Raw genomic sequence first — 25,798 nt, 5'->3', positions numbered from 1 at the left:
TAAATCCCATCATGACTTTTCACTAAGTATGTGAATAACTGTGCATTAAATGCTGAAGGGATTCCAAAACAGAAAGGAGGTTTAGTGTGGAAATAAACACAAAAAATGGAAATACAGAATCCAACTGCAGAAAATAAGTTGCTAACGTCTTAGCCTGATGAAGGGCAAAGAATGATGTGATTTAATTGTACTCACTCTCAGTATGTTTATGAAAACATCTCCAGGCAGTTACTGAGCAGCTGTATTCCCTCATGGGCTTTAACTGACCAGTGAATGTGACTGTACAATTCGTACAAAGTCGACTGGGGTGCCGGTGTCCTAGTGGTTTGGCATGTATCCCATGACCAGAGTTGGCAAGGGTTCAAGTCTGACCTGTGGCTCCTTTCTAAGATGTCATAACCCACTCTCTCCTTCCCCGATTTCCGACTATCCACTGTCCGGTGTATCTGTACAATTAAACTTATAAAACACATCAGCAGGGGCTCTGGTAGCCTAATGGTTTCACATGTAACCCATGTACAGAGGTGGCAAGCATGAGACATTGCACATAAAAAGCCCCAAATTAAATCTAAAAAAAAAACATCAACTCTTTCGTCTGTTGAGAAGCGATGACTAAATAGCAAACTTTAAAGAGACACGCCTACTTAGATTTAGAACAAAGAGTCTGTCCAAATGAGGGAATGGATATTGAATCTGGAATTCCCAACTAGCAGAAAACATGGTCTCTGAATATAAACAATATAGCCTGGAAACTTGGAGTCAGTATTTGGAGGAAATATATTAACCTACTGGGCCATGGGCACAAACTTTCCAACCTTATTGTTGACAGGTTTTATGAGCCTAATGCACTTTGTGATGTATAGCATAATAACACAGTCCATGACTGTAGGGCCTTTCTCTTAATATTGGCTGCCGAGCAGATCAGGCAAAATTATTGTAATGAGACAAAATTTCCATACAACAGCAAAATGAGTTCATTACTCTAAGTTATATTGGTGGAGTCACCAAAAGAAATTGATGGTTTTATTAAGCTGGAATTCAATTTCAGCCATAAACAGGATTACACAAACAAGAAGACAGCAAAATGTAATAATAATCACATTAGTGTTATCAAAAAGGTTATCACAAAGGCTCCACTGCTTCTTATTTACAGCTTTCAGAGATAGTTTTCACCTCTAGGATAGCTCATGGGCTTAGTAGACTGATTTTTGAACAGTTGCCTGTCAAAACTGATCATTATTCTGTACACATTAGTAGAAATGTAACACTAGCAGCTGGTCAAATACAGTCTTTTGTCTACATGAGACCAAACAGTATGTGGATCAAGGTAGCAAGAACTTGAGTTTCTTTTTGTTCACAGCCTGCTCCCAGTGTACCTTGGGAATTTATGAAGCAACTCATGGATTGCTGGGAGATGTAGTCCCTCCAACACATCCTACATCTGTTCTGTTTTCCCTCCTAACTTTATAATTTCCTAACACAGCCAAAAACAAATCTAACAGGCATTTACTCCTGTCAGGTTTGGGCTTATTTTATATTCAAAACGAGTGTGGAAATGGTGTTTAGAAAATTAAACAAAACTGACCTTGGATGGGATGCCTTTTAAATTTAACATGTTAACAAAATTTTAATTACAAACCCACGTTTTCTCCAGGTGGATTCTGGAAATGAAGTCAGCACCTAAAGTATCCATTAAACAAAGTATCAGTAGTCATTTCACCCAAGGTTAGCATCTCTGTCAGTACCTGGAGGTACTCTCCAGCTGTCCACTGAGGACTGCTTCAGTGCATCCCTTACATCAGCTGATTATGCTATCTATCAAGCCCAGCTGTCACTGCCCATTTAAACCTTTGTCAAGCCCTCGATGTCATGCAGCCCGCAGTAAAGCAAATAATTGCACTTTTGTAATCCAACACCTGAACATCAATTGCCCGGTATATTTCAAAAACAGATCCTCAAGATGGTGCGTTTAAGGAGAAATATTTTGGGACTTGTTTTGCATTGACGGAGGCACTGGAAGTAGTCTTAATGACAAAAACACTGGTATGGAAACTAACAGTTTTTCTTGTTTTTGTTGTTTTAGCAGCAAGCTAATAGAAGGAAAAACAGATGCGGGATCCTTTTTTCTTGTTGCCAAGGCACAAACAGGATGCTGGCAGCTACAAAGATTCAATTATAAAAAGTACAGAAAATAATTAGAAAAAATAATAGCACTTGAAAAAAAATGCCCCTCCAGAAATTGCGCATAACAATAAATCCGTTAATTAGCTCATTAATATTCAATTGGGGTCAGTGGACTTAATGGAACCTTTTTCATGGGCCAAGGAAATGTTTAACACTCACTTTTCCTCTGCCTGTTCTCATTATCAACTATGCACAGGCGGGCCTTATCAGCGCTCCAGATGGCGAGGAACAATGCAGCACCATTATCGTCTTACAGCAGCGTGTGTGCCTTGTAACCGGTGTGTGCCTGGGACAGTGAAGTATAGATACTGAGGCATTTAGTGTAATTGATATGTGGTATATATCGTATTGTTTAGGCCTGTTTGTTTGCTCTGCTGGTATTCAAGGCGAGAGGAGAGGCAAAGATTGATTTTCACCGAAGCCATTCCCGCTCTCACCGCAGGTCACAGATAACTTGTCAATGCAGGTTTTTTGGGCTGGTGTAAAATGCATCAAGGCTAAATTCTCTCGGGCATAGTGGAGGATAGAGAGTTTCATCTCTGCAAACACAAGCCCCCTCATTGCCGTTACCTTGTGCATGAGACAGATGTTTTATTCAACAAGTACATGGGATGGAGAGATGTCACAGCAAAAGCCTTTCTGTATCTCTGCCCTGTACGGTTTCCATTCTGAATCATTTTTCTGCTCAGCAATTACAAACAAATGTCTACTGAAGTATCAGCTGATAAACATTATATTTTCAACTGTAAAAATGTGAACATATTACAGCTGTTTCAAAACAAAACCAAGGTATAGTTATCTCAAATGTCTGAACTACTGTCTGATACAATTTAAGATGATTTTCACTTGAATGCATTACTGATGGTGTCATTAACCTCATGAAGACAGTCTAAAAGTTCACATCATGCAAAAAAAAAAAAGTCAATGCTTTGTCGCCTCGTTTCAAAAATACATAAAAGCCTTTCCTCATTTAAAGCAGTCTCTGTCAGTTATTTTGTCATTGCATCTTTTAGCATGTCAATCTGATATTTCTAACATCATTAAAACACCCTGTCCGGTGGCACCGAGGCTCTGTAAACTTCCTGCTCGGCGCTCTCTCTTTTTATAAGCTTCTCAAAGATTCAGATTACTTCAAGCTATTTTCCCCCCAACATACAGCATCAGCCTATCATCGGAAAGCAGACCAAGACAGAAGCGCTCATGCATACACAATTTGCCAGGCAATGACTGTGTCAAAGTCTAACGTAAAGCCAAGTTTAATTAATGTAGGTATGATGAAAGCTAAGTTGTCACTATGGGGCATTTTACACCAGTGACATTTACAATGCCTTTGTTGGGGGATCACTTCCCCAAATCAAGAACACCAAGTAATATGCTAGCAAGGATTTTACACTTGTGTGATTTTCTGAGCAGAGTAAATAATGCAATCTGCCAAGAAATCTTCATTCACTGACAGTCAAAAGGGAAATTGATGCCACTTGTTACAAATTTTCACTGCATTTATTTTTTTTATCAGTATTTTCCATAACACAGAGGATTAATGTGCCTCAGTTCGGAAGATGAACCGTGACATTGTCATTTTCCATTAACGTGCTCCATCTCTTGTATCCATCATTATATCTACAATAGTTAAATGTCATCCATTTTCAGTTTCATCCAAGGTTATCCACCTTTAAAAAGTATGGAAAAACATTAAAGCAAGGGGTTTGTTGTCATCTGTTAACAGCAAAGGCTGGATTTTATAGCGATAAAGGCTGCTGCTCTTGTTCTTAACATGTCAGTTTATCGACACCATTCTCACAGCATAGGGAGATTTTTAGAAATGATGGATAATCGCTTGATAAAACAACACTTTTTGTATCAATTCAGTGGTGCAGAAAAATATAGGGTTTCACCGAATGACTTAAAGGAGATTTTCCAACATCTTCTTGTCAACTTGGTGAAACTGAAGACTAAAGATGCTACAAAGTCAAATTGAATTCACCTAGCTGAAACAATGTAGGTGGGAGGATTTAACAAAGAAAGCATTTCTAAACAAATAGATGTCTTTGAGCTGTGAGAGCAAACAGCGCAGAATGGCTTGGATTGAATGTGCTGAATGTGCTGAATGTGCTGAATCTGCGACGGCCATCGCACAAAAAGAGATGATCCTAAATCATGTGCTTAAAGGTTGCAGCTTGAGAGCCCAGGTGTCATGGATAATTCTTACTCAGATATCTATAGCCCCTCACTATCTCACCCCTTTCTCTCTCTCTTAGCTTAACTCCACCTTTGTCATTCTGTCAAACAGGCAAGCTGCCATCCTATTGATCCCCCCTCACAACCTCTAGTCACCCACCCCCAATCCTCAGGCACAGGCGTAAGGCCAGTCACTAAACCTGTGGGAAAAGAGAGAGGACACTCCCCACTGAGTGCAATTGGGATTTGAGAAACTTAAACACTTCTCAAGCACAAAATTTCAGCCTGGGCAGCAGAGAGAGGATTCTGTCCTCAGGCCCCCTCACGCTCACCTGATCAGAAGGTCAGTCCCATCACCATCGTCCTTCTTGCCCATCTTGCACTCTCGACGCCTCTTAGTAGCTCTAGAAGGGGCTCAGCTTTCTCATTTACTTCAAACACTGCTGTCAACAGTTTTTCCCACTGTCCTTGACTCGAAAATGATACCGGATTCATATTTTTGAGGATGACACACCGCAGGGATGAAGGCCGAAAGTTCAAGAGGGATGAAGTGGGATAGCAGGTGGGGTTTTAAAGTTAAACAAGGGACTGTGATGGAAATGGCAGAATCAAACAATTCACAAAGACCATGAAGCACTGAAAAGGAGGACAAAGATGGCACAAACAGCCCATTAAACGTTAAATGTTAAGTTAGACTCAAATTCCAGTGTTTTGTTTTTTGACTGTGCTGTATGTCAGTTGTGTTCTTGTAAATGGTCAGGCAAAGATCAATAACAGTCCACATTAAGTTTGTACATTAATTCCCAGCTTGTAAATCTAATCAAATGTACAGGACCAGCCAAAATATAGATGTGCAGAGGCTGTAGTCCTCCAAGTGGGCGGCCCCGGTTCAAATCCGACCTGTGGCTACTTCCCACATATCATTTCTCTCTCTCTCTCTCTCTCTCTCTCTCTCTCTCTCTCTCTCTCCACTCTTCCTGACTCTGTCAAACGTCTTACTGTATCACTAAAGTAAAGGCATAACACGCTCAAAAAGTAACCTTTAAAAAATAAATACTGTAATACCACAAAAGAAAAAAATCTAGTGACATGAAACTCAGGCCATATCGCCTAGCGCTGCTTACAGGTTACACCATACTGTAGACTGTACTCATGGATGAAGCCTGAGTGATGTCACCCATCTGTTAATGCAGGTGGCTTCTAAGTCCCATCAACAGCAGTCGCCTAGCTGGGAATGCTTTCTCAACCTAACTTTCAGTCAGCCTAATGACAAGCTAAGAGCTGGAGCAAAGGAGGGTTTCAAGCCTCTTGACAAACCGATAGATCGTGCTCAGATAACAATCAGGTCAGCTACGAGCCTAATTGCGAATAACGCTTATCCTTCTTAAATGTCAAAACGGATCAGTGATAAAAAAAAATGAATGCACTGTATGTATGGTGTGTGTGCTGATCGAGACATTTTATTATTTTTTTATTTTTTTTATTTAACCTTTACCAGTTTGGTCCCATTGAGATTAAGAAACACTTTTCCAAGGGAGACCTGACCAGGACAGGCAGCAGCAAAAACACGAAGTTATAGACAAGGACACAAAGGGAGACAAAGTACAATTTATAAAACACTTAATTTTGCATAGAAAGAGAACCATCGACAGTATGAGTCACATCTGGGAGTCAGTAGTTCAAGTAGTCAAGCTAAATGCATTGACATCCTTTAGAATCTGCTTCCAAGTCTTTCATTTTTGATTTAAAAAAGATTTAAGGACACTAGCTCCTTGAGTTTTAAGTATTTCTGCAACGCACGCTTGGGACAGAGAGCATAAAGAGGTCCTGAGAATACAAAGAATACTGTCTGGTACTTTTCTGCATAATAAAAAAAAGTAGATAGGGTGGAAGTGCAGACCAAGAATTGCCTTGGGTGTACCTGTGAATGAGCCTACAAGTCGCCGGTGCAGGTCATCCAACCCGAGAGTACAACTCACAATGGTAAGTCAGAGCTTTACAGTTTGTTATGAACCTCAAGGATGCATGGTGGGCTGTATCAACCATATGCAGAGACTGGCCAAAAAAAAAACACGAGTTAATGAGACCAATTACATTTTTTGAACCAGGCTGTAAACATGTTAATTTCTGCTGTAAAAACAGTCTTTTTTTGAATGGGTGTGTATGTGACTTCTGATGCTTCTGCAGTCAGCCTCAAGCCAACACTCAACAAACTGCAGGATTTTGCACTTCTTTTTTCACCATTGGAGGTTGCCACTTGGGTTACACAAACCAGTACATATAACAAGGCAGAGAATAGAGCAGGACTGGAAACACTGGCCAGTGCAAATAATAAGACTTCCATTCTACTGGATGAGACACTAAGTACCCAGGACAAAGTAGAAGACAGGAAACAAATTGGTCTAACTATCTACTGGATAAGCTACTGAAAATGTATCCAAACGTTCCTTTCTCCTTTTCTTGGACCAAGTAGTTGTTGGAAACACATTTGATGAGACCAGAAAGGTAGTGTAACATATTGACAATCTTTGATATTGATATTCTTCAAATAAGTAGCTTTATTTTTAAAGTTAAATACATGAGTGCAAACTTGCCAGAAAGCTTTAAAGCATTTTTCATTTTAATTCTCAAGTGAACTATTACAACTAGACAAATCAATAACCTATACCTACCAATGTGTCATACATCTAGAGGACAGTACTCAATAAGATACCGTGGAGTCAAATTGTGGAACACGCATCTTTATTTACTTAATAATTATTTGTCTTTTTCTAGATACAGATTGAGACTCAGAAATGCGTTGATGTCAGAAAGATTTGTCGTGAATAGTGAATTGTCCTGATTTTGATATATTGTCTACATACTGTATGTCCTGTTTTGCTCTATTTTTACGTTTTCTATGTTTGTATGTAATTTTCAATTGGGTAAATTTTATTTGTGATCGTAAATATTCTTACTTTGTTATTTTTACTGTATTTTAATTTAACTTTGTTTAATCTCTTAAAGTGAGGATTTGAGATAAGCCCTCATGGGTTTCTACCTCACCTGCACGTGTTTTATTTTTCTGTTTGACTCTTCTTTCAAAAAGTAAACTAAACAAAAAATAAATAAATACATGAGACTACAAGAGCTTTATCTGTCCCCACAAATGCCCTCGAACCTACAGCTGAAGGGTTTCCACTAGACTTTGTCCTATTTTTTGTGACCGTTGCACATGTTTTGCACCCGATGCCCTTTATCTATTCAGACCTGTTGGTGTCCTGTAACACAACCTGCAAGTGTGAGCGAGGGATATTTAAGGCTGTACCGCCAATACAAAAAAGAGCCGCATGTTAACAAGAACAAGACAAGCACATTACGTTCAAACAATGCGACACTGCCTCCAATCCTGTGCTCTTTTTCACTCACTACATCCCACCCCCTCGGGGTTAGCAGACCTTCCTTCATGTTCAAAGATTATCTGTTAATCCAAAATGTGCAGGAGCATGAGAAGGCAGGAAAAGGGACCAATACTCTGGGGGGGAGGGAGGGAGGGATGCATGGCTTTATTTGTTTGTTGGCTTTCATATTAATCCATCGGAACAGGGTGCGTTTTCACCCTCTTTTCTGGGCATGTGTAAATGTTTTAGAGCCATTAAATGGAAGATGGAATTTTCAATGGATAGCATGTAAAAGTATTAATTGTAAAGACCATTATTTGGTGTCCATGAGGCTGAATCAGCTTAGCCACTCCATTCCCCCATTTGCATACAAAATGCTTTATTTTGGCAATCAATGAAAGTGCTCCACTGTATGTGTGGCTTATCACATGCTTGCAGGAAATGGATTCCTTAGCCATCTCGTTAAATTCTGTTGATGCAGAACAATTTGAAACATGGCACAGGCAGCAATGACATTTAAAGATGCCTCGGCTTAATTATATTTTGCAAACATTTGGGCTGTTTGTCCTAGGGGATAAAGTACCTCCACTACAAAGTTTACTTGTTAATAATTCAAAATGAATATCTCTTTTTTGTTGAGCACCAATCATTATCTTCTATTAGTGCTGGTTAAGGGCATTCAAGGTGCCTCTAACACAGGGGAGACATGCAGCTATTTAATACTTAAAACAAAGCATGCATGTGAAGCACTACAAACTTTAATCAAATTCTGCAGAAAAATCCACTGAACACATTAAAGTTCACCAGAAATGTTCAAGCTTTAAGAGGGGGATTCTAAAGGGCACCAACACTTGACAAAGAATATGAGTAAATGATTTAAATGTGTACATAAAGTGGTGTATCATACAAAACAAAAAAAAAGGAAACAGAACAATAGATGCTAAAACAGCTTGTCACTATAAGAACTGGGATGTGTTTCAATGAAATATTTGATACAATTTGTCACTGATCTAAATAGTTTATAGCTGTTTCAAATGGCAAAAGCTCAAAGCGATTATCGGAGAGAGGGACAGTAAAAAGGAAGGCATTGTTCCTGTGTTCATAACAATCCATTGTTTCTGTTGATTGAAAGCATTCACATCATGTAAATATAGTTGAAACAGTTATTTGATTAACTCAATAGTAAATGGAGATCAAAAAGAAACTATTTCATAAGTCTTTTCCCTTCACTTTCAATAAATAATAAGCTTTGATAATGTGTTGAAGACATGTTTAATATGGCACATTAGACGTTAGGATATTAGGATACTAATAAATTACGTTTTGAAGACATAATCTTCTTCCATTACTCAAGATGATTGGAGGATGAATCAACATTAAAATGTGTTGTTTCTTAACCTCCTTATTGTGCAGTAATTCTATTGAAAAAAACTTTATAAAGAATAAAAAAAGGTTGACAGCTGGTAATGCTTAACCTTAGACAACTCAAAGATACCAAAAGCCATTTTAACATGTGCTTTTTGCACGATTGATTAGTAGTTAGTTGTTCACACATGCGCCTCACAGCGGGACACTATCACTGACAGACAGAAGGGGGATAGTCCCAGGAGGCAGGGCATGATGTAAAAAGGACGACACCGATATGGTGGACGAAGCAACAGAGTCTTGCGCTATGAAAAATGTCAGCATACTCAAACAGAGGAGAGGAGAAGAACATACGGGCGAACAGAAAACATTATGAAGCAGTTTCATTACTTGCGTGAATATTGTACTGGTTGCGCGTTGTTACATGATAAAAACATCATCAGCCCCGCCAAATCAGTGGTAATTAATTTGTCCGAATATTGCTTGCTGCGTTCTTAAAGGGATACTTCACCCATTTGCATTAAGCTTTGTATCATTAGAAACCTGGTAGTATTTTTGAATGGTCGTGCATCCCGCCCTCATTTTCCCCTGAGATGGGAAATCTTTGTATTTCTGTATTAAGTCTGAAAAGGAGCTTCTGATGACGCAAAAATCGTCAAAAATCATCGAGCTGGCTGCTGCCGACAGGCCGGTCTTGTGTTTGGCTACTGCGGCCGCTGGGGCCACCGCTAGCCGGCGGGGCCATCACGAAACAAAGCCGGCAGCAACCGTCTCGCGGATATATTGCTATATTGCTGGCTGCTGCCGGCCACTGCCAGCTCAGCAGTCGAGACATAAGGCCTGCCTTTCGGCGGCAGTGAGGACAAGGAGCCCGGGCCAGCTGGGGCGGACTGGTAGTGTCGATGCTCTCACTGTTTGCCTATGGACACAGACATAGAGTCTGTTTTCTGCCAGGAATTTACAAGATCAATTCTGGAAGAAATCTCGGAATCAGTTGAGGAAATGGCCTCGTGTTGAAGTAAATATGTCTGTAAATGTTTTTATTACTATATTTCTACTGCTATATTGTATATTTTGGAGAAACTGTAACAATTGAATTTCCCTCTGGGATTAATAAAGTATTTCTAATTCTGATTCTGAAATAGAGGACCTTAGTGGGAGTGGACTGCGGTGCTGTGCATTATGGGATTTGGTGTCTTTTATCTACATGAGCCAAAAAGACACTTTCTGACTTTTCTCGGCCAAGAAGGCACCAACTTCAAAATGTATTTCACATTTCTTCTACATATATGACCCAATGTCAATACAGATTCATGTTTCAACGGGTGAAGCATCCCTTTAAATTTACCTCCCTTTTTCCTAGATAATTTACTAAGGGTCTGGCAGGTAAAATTCCAGGTAAAGTCTGGGTTAAAATTTAGCTTATTGCGTTCACTCATGCAGTTCACCTTGAACATTTTGAGCATATTTGAGGAGTTTGTTTATTTGTGAAAGCACAATAAAAGAATTGTTTGCTGAGCATCAATGTCTTGAAGTTAGATTTCTCAGCTCTGCCTTACAAATACAGAAAAACGTGTTGTTTGCATTCTTGAGTATAGCCGTTTTCACATATGCACTCCGGATAATATCTAGATATTTACAGGAGGACTTCTCCGGAGATTCTCCCGAACTAGCCGTTCACAAATAATCCTCACAGCGGGGGACTTTCCCTGTCAGAGGGGAGGTGCCGCAGGGGATTTCCCAACGTAAGACGTGACATAAATAAACAGCGCAGAAGTAGCGGTCGTAGCAACAGAGTCCGCTACACGACGTTATAATGAAAATATTTGCCTTTATATCAATGATATGTGTAATCCGATGGAATGACAACATCCACAAAAGAGCAGAGAACAACATACTGACAAACAGAAAACATAATGCAGCCGTTTAATTATGTGCACGAATATCGTAGTGGTCGCGGGCAGACACTTTAGCCGGTCACTGTATATAAACGTCATTCTCTTTTCATTGGCTGAAACTAAAATCTCCGGAGTATATTCGGCCACGTTCAGACATCAGCTCACTCGGATATTCTGCAGATAAAATACTAGGGGTCTGACCGGATAAACTCCGGGTAAAGTCCACGCGAAAAATGCGGCTGTCTGCGTTCACACATAGCCTAAAAACCTCCGGGTAGCCAAATCTCCAGAGTTTTTCAGGAGATTTCTGTATATGTGAAAAGGGTTTATGAATAGAGAGTAAAGAAGAGCTCACACTCAAGATATCCACATCAAGAGAAGTGCATGTTATGTTCATGATAGTGCTAGGGATGTGTACGAGTACTCCAGTACTTGCCGTTGACCCCATTATTCGAGTAACATTTCGTTACCTGTGCAAGTGCTGCTTTTGGTTACAAAAGTTGAACTCATACAGCGTTACATGTGTGACCTAGCTTTTTGTATTCGTCTAACTGAATATGCTAGGTAGGAAAATAATTAACGGGATACAAACGTATGACTTCTCCGGCCACGACTTCAGCTTTAGTACACACAGGGCCAAATTTCAGCAAAAACAACTGTTTTACGGCAGCTACGGCAAGTCTCTAGGAACATATTATTACACCAAAAGCAAAAGCACAACAAAAACAGAACCGTCTGCTACACCTGCAACATGTCAGTCAAGAAAAGTGATGTCTGGAAGTACTTGTGCATGAAGTTAATGTGCAGAGCAAGATATGTGGCGTTAAACTTGCATACCATAGGAATACTAGTTTGATGCTTAACCACATCCGCTTAAAGCACAAGGAGAAAACAGCGGAGACAGAAAACAGGCAGTCTCGCGTCACGTCATTTGCTAGCCCTGTTAGCACACGTCGTTGTTAGCGACGTCGTTGAAATTGAAATCGCTTTCTGTTGTTGATTATTTATTTATATTTAAGTTTAAATATTGGATGTTTATGTCATTTTACAGGCATAAAGTGTACAATTCCGGTCCGGACCCTTTCTTTGTTTACGGTTAAAAAAATAATAATAATAATCTGCGGGTACTCGAGTACTCGTTCATCAGGTAATTCGAGTAATCGAGGACAGGGATTACTGTAAATTCCCATCCCTAGATGTGTGCATAAAAGCAATACATATCTGAACTACATCCCCTGGAGACTGTGTCTGTCCTTCTAATAAATTAAAGTGTGCAGACTGGCAACCATACGATCAAAAAGACAGCCAAGGTCTGGCCTGTATTGTAAAGCATGTTTCGACTCCATTAATCCACCTCATTCCCTTTTCACAACTGTCTTTTCTTCTATGAATACACAAGATTCAAATGTGCGACAGTGTGTCCTTCATGACACTCAGAGCCAGGTGCATCCCCATCAATATCAGCAAAAAGAGGAAAAGAATTAAACCTTCTCAAACATACACTGTGTTGTGCATTGATTTAATATACTGCCATAAGCCTTGCTCCTGCACTCGACATGCAATTTGGAAATAAATTGACTGATTTAGATAGAGGCACGAGTCAGGAGTGGGGAAAAAAACCCTGATGTAAACTGGCCCGCTACTATTGAGTAAGGTGACATTGCGCAACAAATCACTTGCATGAATAGAGAAAGAAAACGATTTCTATTTCTAAAAAGTAATTTTGTTTGGGAAAGGTGCGTTGATTGCCATGTATGTGAATCTATTCCTCACTCGACTCGAGGAGCATGAACATTTTATAAAAGTCAATGTTATATTTTGCTGTTAGCATAATAATCAGAGAGGCCAGACTTTCATCCAAAGAATAACAGAATCTCATTTATTCCAAGTACATAATAGAAGGCCAACTGCAACAGCCTAACTCTCCTGTGCTTTGTGTAATTCTGTTCAGGAGCAGAAATAGTTGACTTTCGCAGCAGCAGAGTCCATTGTGTTTTAATTGAGCCCAATGAAGAATAATTAAGTAATTAAAGGCTTGATAAGAGAGGCACAGTAAATAGATAAAAGACAAGCGCTAGCATTAACAATATGAGACAATGCAAAGTGAATAAGACATACCTCCAGTAAGGCATCAATAAGAGAGAGACAAAGCATCAAAGGCAACTCCCCAAATGGGCTAACAGCCTCTATGCCATTTCTTAAAAGAGCTTTTGCCTGAATATACATGTGGTCAGATTCAAAATGTAATACTTACCAGCTGGATTTTAGGAATGGGAGTGCACTGTGATATTTTCAACACTCTGACATTAGCAGGTTTTATTTTATTTTTTTGGAGTAATTGCACAGCTTGATGTGTACTCAGGGGTTTCCATGAGAATGATGAAAGTCTTATTTCAACAATGCTGCAATTATGGGGAAATATGGGAATACATTTTGAGCCAGTTCACAGCTGAGTTGTCTGGAATAATAGGAATAGAAAACAGAAACAGAGAGCAAGGATGGAAATGGCAATTCAAAAGTCAACTGTCTTTAAAATACTAGCCTGTAATGAAAATGATCCATACAAGTAAATTCTCTAACTCCTTCTTTGTGCCAAATGCTGCAGAACTACCACATTACTTTAAAGTATAGTTCATGGTGCCAAAATGTTAACAACAGTGGTATCTGCTTTATTCAACATACAGCAGCCATAATCTCTTTTGGCATCATATGCTGGTTGGCAGTGATAATCTATAATCCATTCATCCAGAGAGGGTACACAAATGCATATTTGTTTCCTAGGATTAAAAGCTTATAGATTGTGTATGGCATGGCCAATATTGTTCACCCATGCCAGCTATGGCAGAATTTCCAGCTATATTGTGGATACAAGGTTTGTTTTTAAGTCACAAGGCAGTTTCCCAAATATTTTAACACAAAGTACAAACACACATGTTATGGGTGTTAAAAGGATGGGGAAATCAAAAGTATGTTTTCTGCCATGACTTTATCTCTTTTAATGATACCTCAATTACTCAGCAGGATTACAGAAGTGTTAAGCGTTTAAAGAGTTTGTTCCAGATTGCCTTTAGGTCAGCAAATGAAGCGGCTTCGTGACGCTACATCTTTTGTAGCAGAAGACAAAAAAGGTCCAAAACTAAGAGTCAGAAAACTGAGAAAAAAAAACTTCTTAATACAAAACATCAAACATATTGTAAGAAAAGAAGAATGCTTCAGCAATTGTACTTGTTGTTTTAACTTTTATCTAAGACATCATTGACGCCTCACAGTTGTGTATCTTAACAAACCAGTCAAGTTTGTGATAACCACTGCCGCTTTTCCTCTATCTCTCTCTTTCTGGGGGAAGAGAAGTCCTGATGAAAATTTCTGATTACAGGGGATATATACGCACACATAAAACAATGTATTCAACTTGACTCTGTTAAACTTTTGGTCTTATTGTTCAGTATGCCTTCAGTATGTCTATTAGTATATGAGTTAATTGAGAGAAACAAAAACAGAGGCACATTCTTTATCTATGTTCACATTGTTGACCAAAAAGCTGATTTGGATTTAACACAAAGCTATAGTCATGAAAGCAGTAATGCTTCAAATGGGGATGTTGCTTCAAAGAAGCTTAAAATGAAAAAAAGTGTGCAATTACCACAATCACCAGTTATCAAGGTGGGCACCAAAGATTAGTATCCAACCAAATTAGAAATATACCGGTACTTACAATCCATCCTTCTTAGTTGACCTTTGACATGTAAAAATAGAAAAAAGATGGAACTTCATAACTTTATCCTAATAGGATTTTTTTGTCCTACTGTACTTAGGATATGAAATCTTGAGTTATCGCCAAATGTTTTTTTTTAGTAAAATAGAAGAAACCTCTGCCCTTTCACCACCAAATTGGAGTGAGTTCATCATTTTGAGTCCAATGAAAAATGGAAACTCTCTTTTAGCAAGTTGTAAAATGTCCTTTACACTGCTCAGTGAGCAAAAGTAACCCCTGCTGTGTAGTATTAGTAGTAAATACACCTGAGTCTTTGAGTACTGTTTAATTTAAGTTTCATTAGTTTGTTCCCTTAGGTTGTGTTTTTTGCCTCACATTTCTAACCAGGTCTGACCATGGCTGATATACTGATGCATGTTGATTAAAAAAAACCTACAAGTAGTCACCCTTCACATCATGTTGAAAAATAATAGGTTGTCCATTCTGGGGTTCTGGGTTTATAACATCCCTATATGTGCATAGTTGGATTTCTTTCTTTCAGGTCCTTGGAGTTGATTAACTTTCAGACATTATTAGAATCAAAGCGGAGCAGATACAGTTGAAGTACAGTTGACTAGGTCAGGCATTCCTGTGAAGGGCTGACAAGAATACATGTGAATTGTGTTGCCTGTTTTAATAATCAAGTTTGACTCTTACCACTCTGTACAAAAAAGTCGGTTTGTAATAGTTTAATAGCACTTGAAGGCTCCATTTCAGGAAATAAAATGGTATGTTGCACCCATCACCCAATCAAATGGTAACTTGTCCAATAAAAAAAGCTTTACTGAACATGTGAACATGTATTTGAAGAGTAGGAGGCCAGTTGTATGCCATCAGAGGGCTAAATCTTTACTCACAGTTACAGCACAGCTACAAGTATTTTATATGGAGAAAGATCTCGTTCCTTATTTTCCATTGGGGTTAAACAATGGCCAAAGGCTGTTAGGAAAGTATACTCAAAACAGAGCCTGAAAATGCAACCATTATTCTAGCCTCACTTTTATTAAGCCAATTAGCCAATTATTTGTGTAGCACTAATGAACAGGGCCTATAACAACAAACAACATACAGTATTTAAGATGAATTAGACACAAGTAACCGTCCTTCCTTCCTTCCTAACCTTCTCTTTTCATGTCATAAATTGTCATCATTGCGACCTCACAACTCTCTACCTTATATCTAGTAAAAAAACATACCTGGAGGTCATAATTGTTAGTGATGATTGCACAAAAAGGGAGGGATATTCAAACAGGTTATCCAAAGGTGCAAATTCCGCAGACGTACCAAGTAATAGCCAGTAGGCCTAAAGTACCACTTGATAACCATTTAATTAGCAGATGGGTCTTCAATGTGAAGCATTTTTAGCCTTTGTGGCCGGCTGCATTTTGCTGCCAAAAACAAATCTAACATGTGGAAACCAAATCTTTCTAAAGCACTTCCTCAGGAGGTGTGCTTTTCATGTGGACTCTATAGTGCACTAAGAGCTTAAAATCAATTTGGCTAATGAAGGGATGCATCTTAGTGTTCATTTTTTACCATATAATTCCAAGCTAACACGTCAAAATAAGAATTAAGCAATGATTTGTTTTGCAAATGTCAGAATATTTAGCTAAGAAGAATGTAAATACATAGTTAGATAGTTAGCAAAGCTCTTTGAGTTTAAATCAATCTGCATCTCTTTAACATGCTTTTCTATAACTTCTAACATTAAGACAGACATGAACTCTATGGAGTACACAGAAATGTAAGGTGTGAGTGTTCTTCCATTTTCACTATAAATAACTATTAGTTTGGTTTTATTTGAGTCTTGCTAAAATATTGAGCCATTAACTATGAATGTCTCAGAGATAATGATATGATGACTCTATTATGATCACAGTGAATTCCCTGTGGGTTTTGATGCATGGCATCTGCATTATAGAGAACACTGATTGTGTGTCATTGTTTGCCTAAAGACATATGCATGACATAGGTCCACATATGCATACGGTGTAGTAATGGGCCTAGATATGACCCCTGAGGAACTCCAAAAATTATCCTATTTTCAACATGAAATTAGACATGGAAATTAAAAAACTATAATGCACAGGGGAAGCTGCATGGATGATCTCATAACTGAAATTAAATTTATGAAGCACATTGCAACAGAATTTCTGCACACATGACAAGAAAACGTAGATTGGTCTATGGGCACTTCAAGAGGCTTTTTCAAGTGATATTCATTATTGGCATGTTATCTTCCTTCTCCATTTTGTATGTAATACTTATCTTTACAATGCACCTTAATCTCTGTACAAGTAAATGGAAGGGCACAAACTATTTTAAATAAGCCTGCTGACATTAATCAGCCATACAATAAATAATAATGGTCAGAGTAGTAAAGTAGTAAGTCTGACTGAACAACAAATACACGCACAAATTTAAATTTCACTATATTATGACTCAGTCATTACAGAGGAGGACCCAGACTATGGTTGCCAGTGGAGGTGAGAAAAGTACTACAAAGAAAACAAGTATTCAAACATCCAAAGCAAAAAATTGTTCATCATTGACAACAATTCAAACTGAGAAAGTCAGCAATTTGTTAATGTTAAAGTTTACGTAAAACACCCAAAGGAGGTATCAACAAAGCATTTAAATATGTCAAGATTTTTGAATTTTAAACAGGATCTATCAGCCTTATCTAATTACTCGGACATCAAAGGATATTCTGACAGGACAGTGAAAATATTCTGGCAGATTGTAGGTGATTGGTTAACTGCCCGGCTCTAAGAATCCATCTACTGTAAGTTGCTCCACTTCTCTTCAGCCTTCAACACTCTCTAAAATGTCCGATGTACAACAGCACTTCAACATTTTTTGGGTGCCTGAATGCACCATAGCACCCCTTGACTTTATGCTTATTTCTGAAGGTTTCACACGTTGTTAAAAGAGTCAAAGAACCAAGAGACACTTGAAAGATACAGAAAGTAATTATCATCTCTGCCATGGTATATGTCCCTCTGGTCTCACCTACTTGAACACTGAATGTTGGTTTGAGCTTAGTCCTAAAACTTTGTTCTAAAAAGGTCATAGAATAACAGAGAAGAAAAGAAAACAGATTAAACGTAGTATTAAAAAGGTGATATAAGAATTTCATTGAAATAGAAAAATAATCATTACTATGCTCCTTATATTGAGGCCAAGTGTATTCAGCAAGTGATTCCTCATCATGAAAGCTTTCATTCAAGAGCATATTGTATTGGGGAAACACATAAGCTGTGCCTACTCCTTACCCATCTGCCTATCTTGAGAAGAAGAAAATCAAAGATCGTGCTTAAACTCTTGACAATAAAACTGTAAGAAAAATGTATAAAACACCACACTTCACACAATAATTTATTTACTTCTGGAGTAGCTAATCTTTGTCTTTCATAGGCCATAACTCTGTATCTGAGCCTGCACTGCCATCTGCTGCTGTTTAATATGAAACACACATCAGAGGGTCTACAGAGTGGGTGGGTTGATAGGTCATGTGTTGCATTCAAGTGCACACTGTAAATACCTAGATTGTGAATGAAAATGTATTTGAGTCCTTTACTTGTGAATATTTGAGGAATTTATTTAATAACTTATCTGTTTTAGGAATCAAATAGCACAGTCATGGTTAAAGAAAGACACAGAAGGGTTGTAGTGTCTTATTATCTTTTTGTTTCACTAAAACTAGATTTTTTAAAAGATGAGTTCCCTCAAAATGTTTGAAGGGGCTGCTACAGTAGAAAACATTAGATTGGCATAGCCATGGGAAAAGAAACACATACATAAGAGTCAATACAGTGTATGATGGCTCATATTTGGTATTCTCAACAATCTTGTTTTCTTTCCCTTAGAAAAACAAGGAGATTGCTCATCACTTTTACGCAACTCCTTTACAGCAAAGCACAACATGACAACAAACCAGTCCCCTCAGTAGCAAGGAATATTAATTCACACCCAGAGAATTTACCAGTTTCAAATTAGACCGACACACCTGTGAATCACTTCCAACCTCCCGTCTGCTTGTTATTTCTTCTTTGACAAATCATCCATCCAAAGCCATCAGTCTGCCCCTTTCATCAAACCAGAATTACAACTACGGCTGGCCAGGAGCTGCCATGAAGTCTCACAGTGGAATCAAACACTGAATCACATGTCAGTCAGCAAAGCATTGACCTGCCTGACAAACAGGTCTCATTAAACCATCCATAACACACAGTAACAATGAGCAGCCTTACCTTAGACCCAGGTATTTCCTCCTCAACAGTATCTCATTATTCAGTGTAGTCTTGTTGCTGCAGTTTCCCTAGAAATATGGCAAACATATTTTTTTTTAAAATGCAGTAAATGTACATAAAACCTTAAGGTTCTTCAGGGCAAGGTTGTACATTGGTAAACTGCTGGTTTCTCCAGCTCTGTATAATTAAACATGTACACCAAAATTGACAACAATAACGTTGTTGTTGTTTTGTTTTTTTGGTTTTTTTTTGGGGGGGAGGGGGGTTTGTTGAGGCAAGCCAACCATATCTATCTGCTACTGTGTCCATAGTTGTTTTACTTTCAGGAATCCAGATAATTCAAAGGCATATTTACAACAATGCCTGCACTACGTTGATTCACTCTTTTGCTCTCTGGGGATTTGTAGTCATAATTTCCAACAGCCCTTGAAGGCAGCTGGTATAATCTGGTATAATCTGTGCAGCAACGTCACCAGATGAGAGATGACATCTGTCGATACTAGCTTTGCCTTTTCAAGTATAATAAACAAACGGCTCTCACTTTCTGAGACAAAATGTCTATAACAACTTGCCAGAAGGTGACTCTGATATCATGCTCTGTTCTCTGTGTTTCTCTCTTCCTGCCCAGAATGCTTTTACCCAAAGGGAGAAAGGAGACGGGGCAGCCTGAGGGTAAGACGGCTTATCAGATCATCATCCATCCATCCATCTCCATCCTGCTATGATGTCTTTTTTGTTGCTGCTGGTGTTGTTGTTGTTGCTGCCAGCTGTTACACTGAGTATCTAGAGTACGTGAGGCCTAGGCCCCATTGTGGCGACCACATGTTCATCATAATGTTACAGATACGAATAATATACAATTCAGGTATACTAGAAGTTTTTTGTATGGTAAATTTTATTCAATTTAAATATTAATTGTATACAAAATTGTGTATACAAAAATTTTGAAATATTTTTAACCCAAATATGTATTAAAATACCTCAATATATTTCTCCATTTAATTCAAGTAGCCACTATACAAAACGGAAATGTAAAACAACTTTTTATTATTCATTTGTATTTTACGCCTCAGGTAAAACAAAGCTGCATTTGTTGATAGGTGAATTCTAAAGATTAAGATGGACAATTTGTTATACAGAATTTACAGGGCTTTGACTGGGGTTTAAAAATTATAGTTCTTAGTTCAACATGTTTCTCACATGGTGAGGGTTCAATTCAGAACTCATTTGGAAATGAATAACCATAATCCTTGTCCAATAGGCCAACCAACAAAAAAAAGTAGATTATCAACACTAAACAACCAAAACAGACCAAGAATTACTGAACATGAGAAATAATCAGCAACCACACATTGTATTTTGATAAATAGCCTTAATAATAAAGCCAAACAAAATGTCAATGCCAAACACTGACATAAATAACAGGCTTGGTGATCGATGTTCTCTGACTGTGTTGTATTCTGTGCTTTGTCTCTGTTAGGCTCTGTTGTTTGTTTTTATTAATAACAAAACAGATAAGCCAGAGGGGAAAACAATAACAATGTATTCGTGGACTTGTGTTACCTTTTACCTTTCCTCTTCAGTCCACATCTTGCTGGTTCCTTAACCAATCCAACACTGCAGGGGTTAACTTTCATCCATTATTGTTGTTATGGGCAACATGCCAACATCCTCAACATGTTATGGCAGCTGACAGACGGCGCGCTTAGACCTTCGAATTTGTATTGAAGTTATGATTCTTTGGGTTATAACTATTTTTACTCTTTGTTTATGGACAATGTTAAACTTTTAACGACCATGTTTAACTTTTTATACGGCGGGAAACTAGCCAAACAAACAACTAAACGCGACAGGAAACGCTGGGTTGTCAGCCTACTTCATTTGTCTGCTCGTTTAGAGGCTCGCGGTTAATGAGAGCTCAATTGTAATTGGTGGAACAGACTGTCTATCAAATCCAACAGAAAATGACCAATGACAAAGAGGTAGAAAAGGGATAATATGGGCGGGGGAAAGGCACTTAAATGACCTATGATTATACCTGATCCAACCTACTTGGAAAATACTCTCAAAGATAGTTGTTGTGTTTGTTCTCATAGAGTTGTTTTTCAAAGCGAAAAAAATAAAAATAATAATTAATTGCAATTACTTTTACAAATGACATCCCAACAAGTTATCAAACACTATTCCCTAGTATCCTGATTTCCCTCACTCACTTTATTGGATCATGTTGAAAAGAAATAATTTCATGGAACTAGCAGTGCTGGCAACAGTGATTATTTTATGTCTAATCAATTTAGGATCTAAATGATAGCCTACTTCTGCTATCTGTATAACACATTACTGAAAGTTGTAATAATTATTTAATTATTTTTACTTACTTATTCTTTGACTGATTTTGTCTCCTCCAGTTGGACCAGGGTTCTACCCCTCTGTGATGCGTCAGCTTTCAGTGCCAGAGGACCCAGAACAGTGGGATGTGGACCCTTTACTCTCCATGGCACACAATGCTGAAGCTATGGGCAAAGTGAAATTCATCGGACGAGGCAAAAGATACGACATGATGTCTCAAGTCATACCCATATATGGCTTTGGGATCCTTCTTTACATCTTATATATAATATACAAGGTAATTACTTTGACTGCCTTCTATACGGGCAGATTGAATAAATTGTATTCATCTAAATATATGCTCTGTTATCATCTTTGCCATGCACCATAACATTCTGCACTACACCGTATGTCTTGTACATACAGCATATCATGAGAAAAGCCATGTTGATTTCTGCTGACAGGTCATTTAATGTATTTGCAACTTTTTTTAAGTATCCTGATCATGGCTATAATCTGCTTCTCTAATTGTAATCTTTGCAGCTGACATGTAAGGGTAAGACTTCTAAATCAGGGACCTACACCACAGTAACCAAGGCGAACCAGACCAAGGCGAATGTGGAGAACAAGATTAGTAAGTACCTTTAGCAACTGAAAGTATAAAGAAGTGTAATTGTTAGAACTATTAGTTTTCTTCAGACAGATAAAGGCCTTTCTACAGCTATAAATATACTTGTCCAGGGATAATAGTTTTTGAACATTTGATGAGTAATTATGAACTATTTGTGTGTACTTTACTGTACATTCTTCAATTAAATAATAGTCAAATTCAAAAATACAAAGTTTCTGGTTGTTGTGTTGAATTTGGTGAGTAATTAGCCCTTTTTTAAAAATAAATAGAAATATAAATTAACCCTCTCCTAACATATGCCTGGGTGTCAGTGTACATAAAAATGCTTCCTTGTGTTATTCTTGAAGGTGATTACCAACTTGCCAAGCTTCAAAGGAGACTACTGCAAACAGAAAGGATGATGGAGAAGATTGTCTCTGAAAAGGGTCAAAGCTCTTCATGGTAAGACTTATTTTTCTTTAATCATCCATAGCACAGAAGAACCAACAGAAAAAAGGAAGAATTAATCATTATTGACCTGGCATGGAAATGAAAGGGCCTACAATTAAAAGGTGCATTATTTAAATGGGGAATTAGCAAACGTACTTTCAGTGAATAGCAGCCTTTTATTACTTTTTTCTGTAGTACATATTTGTATAAAATGTTTTGGAAGTGAAAGGATAAATCTGAAAAGAATAGAAAATACCCTGTTTTATTTTCTGCGTTCAGTTGACCAGAAAAAAAAGGGACTTTTGGTTATATACATATGTTGATGTCATCTATTTAACTAACACAAAAAAACTCAGAAAGATATTAAGGTTTTTTTTGTCACAATTCAGCAGATAACATGTTTGAGGGGTTTGAGGGCTGTAGTTGCTCAGTGTAGTCTTTGAGAAATAATTCAAATAAAGACTGAAGTATGCATTGTTGTTTTATATGACAGGTAAATGTAATGGAAAAGTGATGTACACTCTTGTCATATTGCCTGACTGTTCCTCCATATCTGTGCTGCCTTCTAGTGGCAGAAGGAGGAAGAGTAAAACTACGACCTCAAAGAAGGAGGAGAAATTACTAAAGCAGCTCAGAGAGATCACACAGCTGATGCAGGAGGGTCGCTTTGAGGGAGCCTCCCCAGAGATGGAGGCTGAGGAGGTGCCCTACTGTGCAGACTGGGAAGGTACATGCCTAAATCTGTTTCTCTTCTGAGGATATGTGGCAGTGTTGTGCAACTGAAATAAAATTAATTCCAATGTTTATTTGCGGGAGAGTTTCGTAAAAAATAATTGCAAAAGCATCAATATGATAATGCTGTAATGTTTCTATTTTTGTATACTTATGCAGGTTACCCAGAGGAGACTTACCCAGAGTTTGATGAAGCCTATAAAAGATGTGTATTTGAAGGTTTTATGCTGGAAGAACCCTCCTTCCAACCCACAGCTGAAGCCCTGGCAGAGAGGATGGAACAAGAGGAGGAGGAGGTTATGGCAAGGAAGCTATCTATAGTAAAAGAGGAGGATGAAGAGGAGGGTGGAGAAGAACAGGGAAAGGAGGAGGAGGAAGAAAAAGAAGAAGATGTGGAGGAATTAGAGGAAGACATTGAGAAGGAAGAGGATGTGGGGGAAGAGGAAGCAGAAAAAAGGCAGCTTCTTTGTTTTCCTTCACCTCAGCGTAATGTGAAGACGAAGCAGCAGAGAATTGGTTTGGAGGTGAGCAAAGAGTTACAGTGTCACAACGGAGGTAAAAAACAAATAAGCTTTAGTGACCACAGAGATGTGTTCCGCTACCCTAAAGAGGATGCCTTTGATGGGGAGGAAGAGGAGGTGGAGGAAGAGGAGGTGGAGGAAGAAGATGATGAGGGCCCAGAAGTGGAGGAAGAGGATGAGGGCCCAGAGGTGGAAGAGGAGGAGGAAGCTGATGAAGATGATCCAGTGATGGAGGCAGAGAGCCTGCTGTTCAGTTGTGAGGGATGTCCCAACCCTGAGGAAGAGGCAGAGGAGGATGAAGAAGTGTATTCGTTAACATCAGGGTCTGTGGAGGAAGAGAGCAGTACCCATGCAAACATGCCTAAAGAAGTCAGCGGGCTGAGAATGCGGAACAGGAGAGAGACATGAAAGACTTCAACAAAGACCAAAAATATGTTTTTACATAGAGAGGGCTCCTCGAGGTGTACTTTTTTTTTTTTACATCCTTTATATGTTAAGAAATAGTGAAATAGGGACATGCAATGTTGTACTGAATTATATGTTATATAAACCAGCAAATAGTCAACATTGTTTAGTAGTTAAAGTTGTATTTTTGTGTTCTTTCAAAGGCATTTATTTTTGTAATACACCTGATTTAGAAGATAATTTCTTATTCTACATCTTGCATCAGGACATGCTCGGTGGTGATTCTAGAGTCTGGGGCCCTGGGCATAAATCCATTGGAGAAAATCCATAAATCCACAATCATGTCTGCCAGTGTCCCGACGATTTCTTCTCTTCCTCTTTTTTCCTGTTTCTTTTTTCTCCCCTTTTGACGGATAATTCTTCCTCTGTTTTATTTGTTGACTTTCATTTAAAAACGTTGGTTTTCACAGCAATAATGCATGCAACACTTTGCAGGGCAACACGACTGAGTGCCGTCAGATGGGGGTCCCTTAGGGAGGTTTCCTACTGTCATTGCAAAATTAGCACATTTTGGGTCACTACTTTGGTTTAAGTTTGTGAGCCCTCAGGGGCCGCCTACTGGTCTGGGGCCCCAAGCAGTTGCCTGCCCTGCCTGTTGACAAGCAGCACCTCTGGACATGGAGCCCTTTGAAGGCCATTGTCCAACCACACAGATATTTTTATCATTCTTTTTATATATTCTTATTTTTCCTATTAGACCTACTTTTTAGGCCTTTGAAATAATCTGCATAGACATAGACCCACATCTCACCCTTTTCTTTTACCACAGTAGGTGCACAAGGTAATGCAGGATAACTCACATTCTGTTTCTAATTGGTTTAAAGATTTTTTGTCATTCCTGTCATAGCACTGCCAAGGTTCAACCTGAGCAGCAGCTCAGCCATACTAGTTATTGAAAAAACATCTGTGTGGGTTTATTGGAGTCCTTTAAACAATTATTAAAAAAAAATGTAAATGATTAAGTTCTAGTGATGGACTGCTATTCTTTCCTACTCATTACTGTCTAAAGAATTGATTTTATCGACCTAGAAATGTTTGCAGTCTTCCCAGTAGACTTACATATGATTGTATTGTAATTACTTTTTCATTAAAATGTGCAACGTGGTTAACGGAGGTCAAATAAGTGGTCACAGCAGGGAGAGAGAATTGATTGTGCAGAGCTTGACACAGTCACTGTTACACAATGTTTGGCACCACCTAATGGTTAAATATGGATCTACTTCAGTTTTTCTTTCCTGTTTGGTAATAAACTGTTCAGAAAATACAGCAACATGATAAATGACAACCTGGAAGCTTTTGTGATTTGTTGTTTAGTCTTTTTGCTGTAGTTAATAGTAGCAGAGCATACATTAATGCTCTTGTTTAATGTGAGAATATAAATGTTAGTAATGCAGATCAGTGCAAGAAGATAAAAAGGATGTAGATATCTCCTGCAACATCAGGGAAAGTTTCACGTCAGGTGTCCTGCAAACAGTAAGTCATTAGCTGCTTATTGGATCACAGTGTCATGGGGGCTGCTACTTTTCGTTTAAGTTATATTTTATTTAACGCTGTAGGGAAATCAGTCTTCTTTCAGTTGGCTTACAAGAAAGGCAAAAGTCAGATCTCAAAATCCAGTTATCAGGCAATTGGGTGCAAAGGTCAAATCAATGGTCTCTCAATGTTACATACAATCATAAT

At 38.4% G+C, this 25,798-nt stretch overlaps 1 protein-coding gene across 1 annotated transcript; it reads left to right on the top strand.

Moving 5' to 3' along the window:
- Positions 1-19,479: 19,479 nt before the first annotated feature.
- ric3a (RIC3 acetylcholine receptor chaperone a) lies at positions 19,480-25,403 on the top strand. The gene is made up of 6 exons (XM_065952925.1): positions 19,480-19,684; positions 21,421-21,638; positions 21,884-21,974; positions 22,319-22,412; positions 22,970-23,127; positions 23,292-25,403. The coding sequence occupies exons 1-6, from the start codon at positions 19,567-19,569 to the stop codon at positions 24,059-24,061; spliced, it is 1,449 nt and encodes a 482-aa protein (XP_065808997.1). The 5' UTR covers positions 19,480-19,566; the 3' UTR covers positions 24,062-25,403.
- The last annotated feature ends 395 nt before the right edge of the window (positions 25,404-25,798 follow it).

Source organism: Labrus bergylta, chromosome 3, assembly GCF_963930695.1.
Source record: "Labrus bergylta chromosome 3, fLabBer1.1, whole genome shotgun sequence".
In the NCBI taxonomy this organism is placed as follows: domain Eukaryota; kingdom Metazoa; phylum Chordata; class Actinopteri; order Labriformes; family Labridae; genus Labrus; species Labrus bergylta.
Note: the sequence above shows the minus strand (reverse complement) of the source record. Positions and strands in the feature narration are given on the sequence as shown.

Coding starts and splice junctions, on each gene's coding strand:
- ric3a (XM_065952925.1), top strand. CDS start 19,567: ATGTCTATAACAACTTGCCAGAAGGTGACTCTGATATCATGCTCTGTT. Junction 19,685..21,420: donor GGAGACGGGGCAGCCTGAGG/GTAAGACGGCTT, acceptor TGTCTCCTCCAG/TTGGACCAGGGTTCTACCCC. Junction 23,128..23,291: donor CTACTGTGCAGACTGGGAAG/GTACATGCCTAA, acceptor ATACTTATGCAG/GTTACCCAGAGGAGACTTAC.